General features: G+C 31.3%; 1 protein-coding gene across 3 annotated transcripts; it reads left to right on the top strand.

Moving 5' to 3' along the window:
• The first annotated feature begins 3573 nt into the window (after positions 1 to 3573).
• Positions 3574 to 13814, top strand: LOC111695497 (DNA topoisomerase 1). Of its 3 annotated transcripts, none has more exons than XM_023464845.1 (11): positions 3574 to 3641; positions 3703 to 3738; positions 6998 to 7023; positions 7786 to 7849; positions 9195 to 9241; positions 9741 to 9779; positions 10527 to 10643; positions 11586 to 11686; positions 12662 to 12712; positions 13014 to 13088; positions 13712 to 13814. In XM_023464845.1, exons 1-11 carry the CDS (start codon positions 3601 to 3603, stop codon positions 13754 to 13756), a joined length of 642 nt encoding a protein of 213 aa, XP_023320613.1. In that variant the 5' UTR covers positions 3574 to 3600; the 3' UTR covers positions 13757 to 13814. The 3 variants fall into 3 exon arrangements, with proteins under 3 accessions (XP_023320613.1, XP_023320612.1, XP_023320614.1); XM_023464844.1 differs by having other exon boundaries at positions 11580 to 11686; XM_023464846.1 differs by lacking the exons at positions 6998 to 7023; positions 7786 to 7849 and having other exon boundaries at positions 11580 to 11686.
• The last annotated feature ends 1955 nt before the right edge of the window (positions 13815 to 15769 follow it).

The following is a 15769-nucleotide window of genomic DNA, read 5'->3' as shown; positions in this document are numbered from 1 at the left end:
GGCAGATACAGTGGTTTTCCTAACAATATTAGTTCTTGAAGATACAGTGGTTTTCCTAACAAGATTTGAACTTGGTTTTGTCAGTGGTTTTACTAACAAGATTAAGTCTTGGAGATACAGTGGTTGTCATACAAGATTAGTTCTTGGAGATATGTTTTCCTAACAAGATTAGAATTGAAGATAAATTGGTGGGCCTAACAAGATTATAACTTGAAGATTCAATGACTAAAAAGATTGGGACTTAATGATACAGTATTTTCCTAACAAGATTAGTTCTTATAGATACAGGGGTTTTCCTAACAAAATAAGAACTTAAGGATACGGTGGTTCTCCGAACAGTATTAGACCTTTTCTAACAAGATAAGAACTTGGAGATATAGTGGTTTTCCTAAAAATATTAGAAATCAAAGATGCAGTGGTTTTCCTAACAAGATAAGAACTTGGAGATATAGTGGTTTTCCTAAAAAGATTAAAAATCAAAGATTCAGTGGTTTTCCTAAAAAGATTAGAACTTGAAATAAAGTGGTTTTCCTAACAAGATTAGAACTTAAAGATACAATGGGTTTTCTAACAAGATTAGTTCTTGGAAATACAGTGGTTTTCCTAATAAGATTAGTTCTCGAAGATGCAGCGGTTTCCCTAAAAAGATTAGAACTTGGAGAAACAGTGTTTTTTTTTAACAAGATTAAGTCTTAGCAAGGTTATATAGATATAGATATAGTGGTTTTCCTAACAAGATTATATAAACTCGTAGATATAGTGGTTTTCCTAACAAGATTATATAAACTCGTAGATATAGTGGTTTTCCTAACAAGATTACGACTTGGATGCTAGTCTGTGTCCATTTAATTTTTTGTGCTACAAAGTTTTTTATCTAACTCAATATCTGATCTAATACGTCCTTTTTTCCTTTTCACCCTCATAGAATCCAGAAACTTTCTAAGTATTTAGGATTGAGGGATTTAGGATTTGGACGACATTTCCAACAATTTTTCAGATAAAATGCCGCGAAAAGTTATCTACTACCGACAAAGTGCTCTGACAAGGTTAAATCGTCTAGGAAAGAGTAAAATTATTTTACATTAGAAACAGTTTTAGAAAGTTTCGTGACATTGTCGGTTGGAAGATATACAACTATTCACTCAATAGCTATAAAAAGGGGAGAGAGAATTCCCAATCCAAATTTACTTTGAAACTATTAATTATGAAGTTTTTTGAATCTCCATAGTTGGATTCTTTCTAGAGGGGTGGGGGGAGGGAGGTCACCAGGTTTTTTTGTTGAAAATGCAAACTTTCAAACTCAAAATAATAGATCCGAAGCTTATCACTTCCCCCTAGTTCCTCCAAAACTGTTTAATTTGGTTGTGTTGAAAAATAATAAATATAAAACATTTCTATATGCGTATTTTATCTTAATGTCGTCCTTGTTTTCCTTCTGATTAAGAAATGTGGCTCAGGGTTTTTAAATTCACAATGTTGTATCTGACATACATCAAAACATAATTAAGTGCACTGCTTGTTAGAAAAAGTTATTTATTGACGTTCTTTCCCGAAGTAAATTGGACTGTTATTAAACTTAAAAAGCTTCAATTTATCTGAATGAATACAATAGCAATTTAAACTAAAGTAAATTTTACGTATGATTGATATCTTACGAAAATGTTTTTTTCATCAATCTTTTTTAACGGAATTTTTAATTTATTGGTTTCAGTGAGTGCATCTTTAAGTTTTTATGTAAGAAAAATTATACTCTAATCAACGTTTATTCATCTAAATAATGAGCTATTCATCAAAAAATGGCTTGATTGTAAATTAAATATTTTTTCTGTGGTATTCAAAAGATAATTAGCTTCGATGGTTCGGCATTAACGGATATAAAAATTGTCTTCACTCATGTATATTTATATGTTACCTAGCTGGCTAAACGACTCGACCGAATGGGCTTAAATTTTTTGAGGAAACCCATGAGACCAGGGGAGTAACTTAAATTCACAAGTTTTTTTTATGAAATTTTGTTTTCCAAAGTAAAAACTGATTCCCCACGGGTAACGCCAGGGACTTCAGCTACTATTTCTTAAATTTACATTTTATTATTTCATAAACTTTAAACTTAATACTTCAAGCACTATTTTCTGCATGCTAATTTTGTTATTAGCTAGATGTACAATCTTTTGTATTTTTCTTCTATGCCGAAAAATATCTCAAAGCTTTGCAGATGAACTGACAGATATTTTTTCAAATGTCCAGTTCAAATTTGTTTTTAACAATTTGACTGATCTGATATAGCTTAGTTTTATTATTCTAACAATATCAGAGAAACAGTACATTTGGCGTTGAAAAAAAATTGAAATAAATCTTCTTTTAAATTAATTCCATTAACACTGTGAAAGGATTTCTTTCTTAAAGAAAACTAGATTAAGTGCAATTCTTTGTATGAATGTTGAAAAACTGCAGGGTATCAAGTAATTGAGAGAGAAAACAGCATGAAGAAGAAATGAAAGATGTTGTAAAGTTGTACCGGAGCTTCAGTAGGAAGATTCGGCATAAAACATTTCATGCTTTTCCGTAAAGTATTACAAGAAATAAAATTTTCATGTTTTATTTTATACCATGTGACAGTAATTTAAAATCAAATCATATGTAACACAAGCTGGTAGCATATTGAATCTTCAATGTTTGTTAATGCAAATATAAACAATTCTCAAAAAATGAGGTTTCTTAAAGGGGAAGGTGCCGAAGGATTCGTTTTGATGATTAGAAGAAGCAATTTACTCTTGAATTGATCTAAATATAATTTTACTAACTATTTGCCAGCTACCTCTGCCCGTGAAGGTGACTTGGATACCGTTAAAGAACTGTTAGAGCTCGGTGCAGGGATACCAGAGGAGAACTTCATAACAATTATTTATATAAAAAAAATTTTAAAAACTATAATTATTTAAAGATTTTCACATCTTAAACTAGTGAAATAATTTTATTTTGTAAAAATACACAGCAACACTAACTGTATTCTGCTGTGTTGAGTAGATAATAGATATAGAAAGGTGTGTTGCAAGGTTCAGTTTGAAGTTCTTCTCTATTCCGAATGACTAGGTCCAGACACTCCAGGAGAATATGAACTAACTGCGCTCCACCTTGCATCTCTTCATGGGCATATTGATGTTGTTCACCTATTATTGCAGTACGGCGCTAATCCTAATGTTACAGATGCCTGGGGGTAAGTAAACACAACCAACTCTTTAAAATGGAATAGAGTTTTTGACACAAACTTAGATTTTCTTATCCCTATATCTTTGCAAGCTAAAAGTAAAAGCCTTTGACATTTTAAGCTTAGATTATTTGATCTAGCAGAATCCATAGTTTGAAATATCAAAGGGCTTCGACATTGGGTGGTAACGATATCGGGATTTAAGAATTAGGGTTTGTGGCAAAAACTCATTACCGTTATTGGTTTTAAACAAATTTTTATTTACATTATTTACATTACCTTACGGAAGGGTTTTCGGGTCAGAATAAAAAATCGATTTATCAAAATCCGCGAAAAAAATAAATAAATCCGCTAAATATTTTTGCTTTTTATGTGCTTGCAGGTGTTCCCCAATGCAAAATGCTAGTGGAAAAGGATTTCTGGAGATTGTCAAGTAATCATTGTTAATATTTCAGATTATTTATGGAGAAGAAAACAATAATAATTTTGTTCAGGGTTTTAGTTGACTCTGGGGGCGATATCAACCATAGGTTTTTCTTCATTTATCAATATACATTTATGAACCAATACTTTTTAAAATAAAATACGAAATTATTAAGTTTTCTTGCAAATACTGATTTTTATTCATAATCTCTAGTACATGGCCACAAGTCTGTACATCCTTGTAAGTTGTAATATTTGCCTTTTGCCTTTCTTTCATTCCTAGACTTTCTTACTTCTTGCTGATTATACAATCTTTCGGTGCTTTTTAAAAAAGCACTATTTTCGTGCCACTTGAAATAGTTGAATTCTTTAAATCAACTATGCATAGATATTACAGAATAAGTAAAAAAGCTGGATTATCGATGTTTTGAGCAAAATTTAAAAAAAAATTTAGTTTGCTTCATATTTTGAGCTTAAAAAACAAAATGTGAGAAGAAATTCACGCTTATTTTTGGAACACTTAAAAATAATTCCGCGAAAACACTTTTTTTTGGAAAAAAATAAATTGTTGGGAAAATGATTTTTTTACCAAAATTACAAAAATTTTATCAAAAATCCAAATAAAAATCTGCAGTAAATGTTATCAAATAATACCTTATAGAACTGTTATGACTTTAAAAATCTCATTATCTCTTTTAATTTTTGATGAAATTTGGAGAACATAAATAGAATTAATATTTACTTAATTTATATAATGGTCAAATATTCATAGTTTTAGGTGCTTTGTCAAATAAAAACAAAGTAAGATTTAAATCTGACATGTTTTTTTTATCGAAGAGCTTTCAGGAGGAAAAAAATGTTTTGAGTTTTAAATATGCAACTCTGAATTTTGTTTTTTCTCATGCTTGTGTATAGCATCAAAGCTTGAGGAACTAAAAGGTCCCAAAGTCGCACCATTAATGTCGAAATAAATTTGACTTTCTCCTTCTGTCCAGTTCTCAGTTTCATAACATATTGTCATAATTATAATAGTTTATCACTAACATGCACCTAGGGATAGGTCGTGTTCATTTTTTTAAAAACGATCTTTTCGTTATGAAAAAGACGATGAAAAAAGGATCGATTTTAGAAAGATCGTTTTTTAATGGAAATCATTTTCAAAACAAAGAAAGTTATTCGTTTTTTTTAACGATCATTAACGACAAACCTTCGTTAACGATCGTTAACGAAGAGAGGAGGAGAGAGGAAGCCAACCTAAAGGGCATCGGTACTTATCATCTAGTAGTCTTCAAGAAAATGTCAAGAAGTTTTAGCTCCCCCACAACTTTTTCTTGTATGTAAGACAACGACAACCCTTCGTTAATGATCTTTAACGACGATCCTTCGACGACGACCCTTCGTTAACGATCGTCTTGTAAAAAAACAATTGTATAAAAATCGGTCGCTTAACCTTTTATTAAAAAACAATCGTTTTCAAAAACGATCTTTATTCGTTCAAAACTAGTGGGTCGTTTTTAAAAACTTTTTTTTCCAAAAACGAAACGATCGTTTTTGAAAACGATTGAAAAACGAATCAAAAAACGATTAACAACCTTACATGCACCCCTATTGAAACACTGATATTCCCTTTCAACCCAAAACAAGAAATACTTTTTTCTACTTTTTTGTCAAATTAATTGCATTAGATCTATTCGCAGTTCTTATCCTAAGTATATACAGGGTGAGTAAAAAAAGCGTAATTTTGTGAAGTTTTGTGCAAAATAAAGTTTTTGTGCAAATGTCAGTTTTGGTATGGCGGGCGTTAAGCGCTTAGTTATAATCAAAAATTTTCTATTCTTCACGTTTAATTTTAACGGAATAAAATTTCACGTTTTTTCGTACTTTAATTTATTGCAAATTGCAAACAAATAGGGTTGAAGAAAGCGACGCTGATCTCAAATTTTTTTCATTCACTCTGTATCATGGTTTATAGAACTTCATTAAGAACTAAGAATTTTGTAAAGGGCTGTAATCAAATCATTTAATATTATTGGTCCATTTCTTGTAAAGTTAGTTGCACATATATATTCATCATCACACGAATTGTACTATCTGTACTCTGAGATTATATAGTACAAAAATGAAATAATAATTGTTATAACTACATAAAGAAATAGTTTTGAGGGACTAACAAAAAATACAAAAAAAATCTATCATCTAGATATATATACTTTGCTTGTCAGTCTGTTTATCTGTCATCTGGTTGTCTATTTTTAGTACAACTCAAAGGTTTACAGAGGGTCAAAATAGAAAAATTTAGCCAGAAAAAATGTTTTTACATAAAAATATGCGAGATATTACGAGTTTTACAGTTATTAAGAAAAATGGTGACTAGAAAAGCATCAAATAAGCGCTAAAAGTGCAACTAGAAGAGGGACGCGGAGCGCCCTACATAACTTTAATAATATAGATTTACCTGTAGTAATCCCCCATCAAACTGTGGAATTGGAAGACGACGTTATGACAATTTTTCAGCAAATTAAAAATAAAATTATTAAGTGGACACACAATTACCACGGGCAGCCGTAGTACATTTGAATATCCGAGCGGGGTCAACCTTTCCGGTCCCAGTTTGTACTGAATCGACAAGGACATAGGGTAAATCGATAGACTAGCCGGTGCAACAAGGTTGACGCGGTCAGACTTTAGGCTGAATTTACTTTTGCTTAAAGGTCAGAGGTGCGTGTTACTGATATGCCTTATGTGTCTAATGTTCGTTGAACTATTTGAAAAGATAATAGTCTAAAACTCGTTCTTTGTCTTTCATATCTTTACGGGGTCAACAGTAAACATTATAATAATGTTCTGTCTTTTCTTTTCATCTCTTGGTTATAAGAATTTTTTTGGTGATCATCAGAATTAAAAATAACGTTTTAAAATACCTAAAATACCTTAAAATGGATCATTTGCGATAATAGTCTTTACTAGCTGAAGGGCCCGGCGTTGCCCATGTAAAAAAATTTGAATTTTTTTATATATTAAAAAAAAGTTGAAATAAAAATATTTCCATCTTTTAGCCTATAGCACCCCCCAGCCACCTATGAGTGTTTCAGCCCAAATCGGTCCAGCTGTTTGGCCTGCTGTTTGGCCAGCTGTTTGGCCAGCTGTTTGGCCTGCTTTAGGCAACATATATATGAATGTCTTGTTATATTATAGATTAATCAAGAAACAATTGAAATGAAAAATATGTTAGATAAGTAACAAAGATTTTTAATTTTGCAGAATAGTTGGATCCAAGTCCTCTTGTTTAATGATATTTACTTATTTTTTATTGGATCAGATTTGTATGATATTTTGTTCTGATTAAAAAAATGAAGATGTCTCTAGAGCAGAAAAGGGAAAAACAGCTTTAGGAAACTCCTTTTGGATATATATTATACGAAATGATAATAATAATAATAATATGACATTCCCCGGCCACCCATGAGTGTCCACAAAAAATTTCAGCCCAATTGGTCCATCCGTTTGGCCGGCTATACGCAACATGTATACGAATGTATTGTTTTATAAACTAAATAATAATAAATATTTCAAGGTTATCCTTGTGAACTAGACATGTCTATCTCTATCCATGGAATGGACTTAAAATTACGTCAACAGAGCATCTTTCAGCGGAAAAAAGATTGATATATTTCCACATCAATTCTTATTTTTATTGGAACTCTCCGTATTATATAATTTTCCTAATAATACATATATTTACATATTTACAATAAATATCCTCTGATATATGATAATATGCAGTGATATTTACTGTTATATTAATTTAAGAATATTGATGGAGAAAACTTTGAGATTTTTCACTTTTCATACTCTATAACCCAGAACTTAAGAGATTAGAAATAATTGATAAAATGTCGTCTTGACCACTCTTATTTACACGCTCATACCTAAATCTTTTTGATTGATCAATTAAACAAATAGCCATTAAATAGGCAGAAACAGTTTTATAGAGCTTAATATGATTATTTAATTGAAAAACTAAATATCTGCAGCTTTCTATTTCAAGGGATATATCAGTTATAGGTTCAGAAGATGACATTTTATAAATTCGTTTGATCTCTCCAAAGGTCGGGGATTAATTGTAAAATCCTGCAAAGAATGTTGTTGAAAAGATATGGCTAAAGATCGTGGAAACTGGGAAGTTGTCAGATATCTTCAACAAGTCTTACAATTAAGGTGACATTCAGACATTAAATTCACGTTAAAGGGAGTGTTCGCAAAAAATGAAAGGGGGTATAGGCTTACGTCGGAAAATATTTGATGGTGATTGCTATTAATCTTACTTCCATCTCAAAATCATCCTTCAAAACCAATGAGGATTTTAAAATTGAATATGCGCTGTTTCTGAACAAATATGCACCGTTAAAACATCTGATAGGTCTGCAAAGGAATCCTAAATAATTTCCCACTGCAATCTCAGTTCAACTCCCATACATTGCCGGTCACTCCCTTTAATGGTAGATTTCCAATTTTCTAGCTATGTACACTACAGGCTTTTGATATTTATGCGTCATGTGTAAAAGACCTCAGCATACAGTTTTAAATTATGAACCGATCCGGTTTACTTACATGATCCCGGCCCAGGAAGTTTATATAAGTGATCGAAGTTCGAAAGTTCTGCCCAGAAAAAATGCCTAAATTTATCAATTTCAAAAAAGCTCTAATTCAAACAGAAACTTTCACAAACAAAGTTAAAAAAAGTTAATTAAAAATTCCACTTAGAACTAGAGAACCGTTAGTTACAGTGAAGAACGAATAGTTCCTCGATAAGGCTATTTGTTTCCCAGGTTGAAATAGTTCCAACGGTCCTATAACACTACCTTGCAGTGCACGGTGGACTAAGCTAGTGGGGTCGGTCAAATAGGCCTTGGATTAGGCCGGGTACTGTAAAAAGTCTGAACGCGCCATGGGAGTTGTTACTGTTAGCCCTCTGACGGGACTATGCCAAGAAAATTGACCCCTGTCGTATGTTAGTCTGGTTAGGGCGACGTACTGTACAGAATATGGAACCGGGCTACCATAGGATCGGGTCAGTACACGCTGTTATCTGGCAGGCCGGTACAAACTGGGCAGGTCCTGTTCGAATTCAAATTTACTACTGCCCAGAGTGAGTGGTATTGTGGGGATGGAGGTTGAATATAAAGTAAACAGGAAACAACGCAAATTACTAAAAATTTTAATTAGTAAACTAAAACTTCTTTGTTCAACTTTAGATTACCCTGGTCCCTCCCTGAGAGCCAGACAATTAAAACTTTAAAAATTTGAAATATTAAATTTGTTGGAAAGTTTATCAAATTTATAGAAAAGTTCTTAAAGGGAAGTACTTTATCTTTGGAAATATACGTTTGTATAGGTTGATACAGTCATACTCAGAAATTTCCGGAATTCCATATTTGTATAGGCTACATAAGATTAAATGATTTTTTGGTCAGATGCCTATTTGATCTATTCAAAGATTTATAGATCAATTGATTGGTTGACAATAAATTGATAATTGATTGATTGAATTCTTAATTTCTAGGTTTAAACCAGGATCACAGCATTATGGCAGGAATTCGGAACAAGAGAGTACGTTTTAAAAATCATTTTTAATTTAAAAAATCTCTTGAGTAACTTATTTTAAAAAGTTTTTTTGTAACTAGTTTTAATGGATAGAAGGTGCTCCAGCTCAAAAGACATGAATCTTTCTTTTTCTGAAGTTTAATTTCTTAAACGGATTCTTAAAAAAAAGTAATGAATTTAAATCTGTTATCTGATATTTCATAAGAACTGTTTTCTGGTTATAATTGTTTTCTGGTTATAACTATTTTCTGGATATCACTGTTTTCTGGTTATAACTGTTTTCTGGGTATAACTTTTTTCTGGTTACAACTGTTTTCTGGTTATCAATGTTTTCTGGTTTTTAACTTTTTTCTGGTTACAGCTGTTTTCTGGTTATTACTATTTTCTGGTTGTATGTATGTATATATATATTAATTTATAATAATGATAATGATGATTTCGTAGTTTTTAACAGTCAGCAATTTAAAAATTACTTTTTTAAAAATGTAAAATTTTAATATTTTAGGAAATGATCGACCGTTAAACAGTGTCCCTGAGGAGTCAGGGAACATTTCTTTTAAAATGAAAACAGAATTAACTAAACTACACTAAACTAGACTAGACTAAACTAGACTAAACTAAGCTAGACTAAACTAAACTAAACTAAACTAAACTAAATTAAACTAAACTAAACTAAACTAAACTAAACTAAACTAAACTAAACTAAACTAAACTAAACTAAACTAAACTAAACTAGATTAAACTAAACTAAACTAAACTAAACTAAACTAAACTAAACTAAACCAAACCAAACCAAACCAAACCAAACCAAACCAAACCAAACCAAACCGAACCGAACCTATGCGAACCGATCCGAACCAAACCAAACCGAATCGAACCGAACCGAACTGAACTGAACTGAAATAAACTGAACTGAATTGAACTGAACTGAAGGAAAGAAAACCAAACCAAACCCAACTAGAAAAGAAACAAAGCCAAACCAAATTAATCCAATTTCAATCACGGCCCGGCCTAATCAAACCTAGATCACCTACCCCAAATAAATTATGCGCAGACCAACCAATTAAACCTAAATGTTAAAATATCAAACACAGTGATGAAACATTAATCCAATCAAACGATTTACTGCTTATTGTTTATTGTTTAAAATGTTAAAGGTGTATTTATATTGTATATAGGTTTAAATTAACTTAGGATCAGAAAATTAAAATTTGAGGCCAGTGTTTTGTTTCTTTTATTTACAAACTCAACGAATGTTAGGATTTTTAATAACAGATTTTGTCTGGTATAGATTCGTATAATGCTGATCATCAGACGACTGATAACATCAATACGCAGAAATATCACACAGCTGATAGGGTCCAAGTTCAAGAGAAATATCAGACAGCTGATAGGGTTCAAGAGAGGGGTAATTTTTAGACCATAGAATATTAATAAACTATAAAAAATCTTCTCATAAAGAGAAAAGTTTAACTTTTTCTGTCTGATAAAAAGTTGTTTTTGCATGGACAAAGGAATTGAGTCTTTACCACAAACTTGAATTGTCCAATACCTTTATTTTTGGAACCAGATGGTGTAAGCCTTAGATATTGCAAACTTAGATTATTTTATCTATCAGAATTAATAGTTTGAAATATCTAAGGTCTCCGACATTGGGCTGCAATGATATATGGATTAGAAAATTAATGTTTGTGGCAAAGACTCAATTCCTTTAAGTTTTATAATTTGTTTGGAATTCGAAACTATTGCAAAATAAAATGAAATTATAGATGTTATTGTAGGTAAAATCAAAGAGAATAGAATATATATTTGAGTGGAATTTACTAGAAAAAAGTGTAAAACGGCCATTTTGTTGTACTGTGTCCATACTGCAGGTGTACCTCACATATTTGTGCTATATAACCTTTTGGGCCCTGGAACATCATTTTTTAGAAAATCTATAATTAATATTAAAAGAAAACCAAATTATGAAATAGGCTGTTTTCATAATTGACCAATGATCATTTCGCATAGACTCTATGCCTTTGACTTTACAAACGATGATTTTCCGTTATAACTATAAATCAAATGATGTTTTTTATTCACCTAATTCATTTTATAAAGTTTATTTCACAGCTTTAAAAAATTCGATTATGAAATGGATAGTCTATAGAAGATACTGTATTAATGTACTCTACAGCTTATAATTTGTGAACCTTTACATGAATTGTACATTTTGAACTCCCTTTCAGGCTGAAAGGGACTGAGAAAATTCATACCGAGGGATTGTCTAAATTCCACTCTAATATATATTCTATTCTCTTTGGCTAAAATTGGGTTTAGCAACCATTTTAATAAACTTTAGTTTTAGATGAAATATTTCAACCTGAAGAAGATAAAAAGCAAGTGAAGGAAGAGAAAAAAGAAGAAAAAATGGAAAGAAAGACCCCCCATGAAAATATGAAAACGGTGGTGAGAACATATTTCATCGAGTTCAATTTGCCGACAGGGTTTTTAATTAATTGCAGAAAACACGCCAAAAAAATGCAAAAAATGCAGTTATGATGCACGCGAACCCATTTAAAACCATAGTAGGACTATTTATATTTTAACAACACTAACTGGAGTAACCGGCGTTGTCCAGGTATATATCATTAATAAACACAATCGTAGTTAATCCCGTCGTTACGGTTTTAGCTGAAGTGCTTGGCGTTGCCAGTGGAATTTCCTAATTTGCCTATTTACCCAGGGGTACGCATGGGTGTCCTTACAAAAGAAAGTTTTTTTCAGCCGTTTAGCCAGCCATAACGTACAAATATACATATATATATATATATTCCAGCCGCTTAGCCAGCCATAACTAACAAATATATATATATATATATATGTATATTCCAGCTGCTTAGCCAGCCATAACGAACAAATATTTTTCAGTTTTATGGGGAACACTGTATAGTTCTTTCATTTTGAAAAATATTACCATATATGCTGCAGTTGTGTCGATGTTTTTATGGGATTTTTAAATTGTGAACTGTTTATTTTACCCAAGTATCCCGCAGTGATCCAAAGATTGCAAGCTTTAACGCAAAAGATCGATGAGAATTTTGCCAATTACTTCTTTCACAAAAGTTAAAAATTCTTAAAATTTCTAAAATGTACATGTTTAGTGCTTCAAAAAAGTGAATTATTGAGGCAGAATTAATGCAACCTTAAATTCGACCAACAAAAAAAAATGTTATTTGTAAAAAATCAATTTGTGAAAAGTCCAGTATTGTCCAAGAAATCTAGTATTAAAAATGAAAGTGCATCTGTTTGTTAAAGAAATTGAGTCTTTGCCACTGACTCATTTGTTTTATTTAACAGAACTCATTGACAATGGGTTGCAAATATATGGGAAGAAGAAAATCAGCTTTTGTAGCGCAAACTTGATTTCTTTCTGCTTTTTAGGACAAGCTATCACAGGATGCGGATGATATTAAAAATGTGTATAGTATTAAGGTTTGTTAATTTTAAAATGAAAAAAACTATATTTCAGAATATTTTTTTAAAACTCTTTTGCGTTTACTGTAAATAAGCAAACATAAATAAATAAACAAAATATATATATATACAATTCTTCTAAATCTAACACTCTCAGATCCGTGAAACAAAAGCTCTTAACCATCTTCGGGGCATATTCTAAAAAAAATACAAAATAAGAAACTTGAATAATAGATGTTTGAACTTTAAAAGAATTAAAATTCATATAAATATATTTATATATCAATCCAGAAATATCAACAATCTTTGAATTTTTCAGATAAGAGATATAGAACAGGAGATAGAAAAATGGTTTGTTCATCTAGAATCTGTGAAGCAAGAAAGAGACGAAAAGGTTGATTTTCTTACAATTTAATCAATTTAGTTTGCTGTTGGGACATTTCACTTAGAAAACATTGGGTTTCCAAATCATTTTCAAATGTTGACAAATCTTTCTTCGAATTGGCGCAGACAGACAAATAACAAACTGGAAATAGATTTTGTATGCGTGAGCTTTTGCCCACAACCCTTATCCAAAAATAAATTATTAAAGTTAAAAAATAGATTTCATATACATAGAAAAATTTGCAAGGTTTGATTACATTAAAATTACTTACAAAAAAGTTCTTTTCAGACAGTGTTGTGGAATACAAAAGACAAATTTTATTCTCATGACTATATTTCGTATAATGTATTTTTAGAGAAAAAATTGACATAAACTCAATGTTTTTGATTCCCATATTTTTCAAACCTGATGGTGTAAACCTTTGATATTTTAAATCACGATAATTCGATCAAGCAAAGTATTAGTATAAGATCTACAAAGATATAAGGATTAGTAAATTAGAGTATTTAAAGAACCTTAATGTTAATTGGACTATTTATAAAATGATAACTTAAAATGTGACCCAAACAGCTCACTGTGTTTTATTCTAATAGTTTAACCTAAAAATAATTGATTGATTTTTATATTTTCAGATTTACGAAATAGAGGAACAGATAAAAGCTTTGCTGATAATATAAAAATTAAACTACGCCATGTCAATTTAAATCTTTAAATAAAAGCATAGAAACTGCTGGATCTTAATTCTTTTCATCATTTTGTTTATTTTTGCTTCTTTTATTTTTTTTTCAATGAATCATAATTATGTAAAAACTGTTTCAGGTTTTCTAACAAAAATTTCGGAGATTGAGAAAAGAAAAACTAAAAAAAAAATTCATATGCTGGATCCGTATTCATTGTTTAAAGAACGGATACAGGATCCGTATAATCTATTATTTTACAGAACGGATCCAGGATCCGGATCCGGAAGCGCAGAAAATGAAACGGATACTATGCAATGCATTTTTTATTTGGAATTTTTGGAAATTGATATTTTAAATATTTGTGACAATGCTCTTAATTAAAGAAAAACGCACTCTGTAAATCTGTAAATCAGAACAGTTAATCTCAGCACTGGTTTATTGCTACAATTATCATGTTTTTCAGTAGACAAAATGTAGACACATTGTTTTGCCTTTTCTTTGTTCCTTTGAGAGAAATCTTTGTAAAATGTTGCTGCAGCAAATGCAATTCAATCAGAATACCTTATTCTTCTTCATGTTCCTAACAACCTTTCATTCAACTCAAGGTTAGAGATGTGCAACCTTTCATTCAACTCAAGGTTAGAAATGGGTAACCTTTCATTCAACTCAAGGTTGGCGATAAGTAACCTTCCATTCAACTCAAGGTTAGAGATGAGTAACCTTTCATTCCACTCAAGGTTAGAGATGGACAACCTTTCGTTCAATTCAAGGTTAGAGATGGGTAACCTTCCATTCAAATCAAGGTTAGAGATGGGTAACCTTCCATTCAACTTAAGGTTAGAGATGGATAACCTTCCATTCAACTCAAGGATAGAGATGGGTAACCTTTTATTCAACTCGTGGTTAAAGATGGACAACCTTTTATTCAACTCAAGTATAGAGATGGGTAACCTTGCATTCAACTCAAGGTTAGAGATGGACGACCTTCCATTCAACTCAAGGTTAGAGATGGGTAACCTTTTATTCCACTCAAGGTTAGAGATGGGTAACCTTTTATTTAACTCAAGGTTAGAGATGGGTAACCTTCCATTCAACTCAAGGTTAGAGATGCATGCCAACCTTCCATTCAATTCAAGGTAAGAGATGGACAACCTTCCATTCAACTTATGGTTAGAGATGGGCAACCTTTCATTAAACTCAAGGTTAGAGATGGGTAACGTTCCATTTAACTCAAGGTTCGAGATGGGTTACCTTTCATTTAACTCAAGGTTAGAGATGGGTAACCTTTTATTCCACTCAAGGTTAGAGATGGACAATCTTTCAATAAAGAGAAACTTTGAACGTAATTCCATAATATGATTTTTTTAAAGCTTAGATGGTTGAGTGAGTTGAGTTGTTGCCACAAAATATGATTTTCTAATCCCTTTATCTTTGAAACACGATGATTTAGACCCTTGATATATTAATTCTGATAGATCACATAGTTCGAAATATTAAAGGTCTACACCATCAGGTGGCAAAGATAAAGGGATTAGAAAGTTTAAGTTTGTCACAAGAACACTGTTTCTGTTACACACAGATTCTAGATAAAAAGAAACAACTATAATCAGACGAGGAATGGGGTGCAGACTAGAGCCACCATGAGCCCTACGAAATGACCAACGCTCCGTCCTTTTCTACGCAAAAAAAACCATCAAGCTACTTCTTCATGCCTCCTCCCCTCCCAATCCTCCCGTCCACCCCCCCCCCAACTTTTCGACTAGATTGATTCAAGGTGAATTAAATCATTAAATCTGTCGTTTACGTCAAATATACAGATTGGTTAAATGAAACATTAAGTATTTTTCAATATTCAAACATCTTATTTTATCATTAATTTATGAAAGATAAATTGAAAAGTTTCGTAAAAATAGAAAGCTTAATTAAAAGATAGAAAAAGAGGAAGAAATTTAAAAAGAAATTTAAAAAATAAATAAATATAAGGAGGGCTAGAAAAAAGATAGAAAAAAG

The sequence above is a fragment of the Eurytemora carolleeae genome, unplaced genomic scaffold, assembly GCF_000591075.1.
Source record: "Eurytemora carolleeae unplaced genomic scaffold, Eaff_2.0 scaffold226, whole genome shotgun sequence".
Lineage (NCBI taxonomy): Eukaryota > Metazoa > Arthropoda > Copepoda > Calanoida > Temoridae > Eurytemora > Eurytemora carolleeae.
This window is presented reverse-complemented; position numbering and strand designations above follow the sequence as displayed.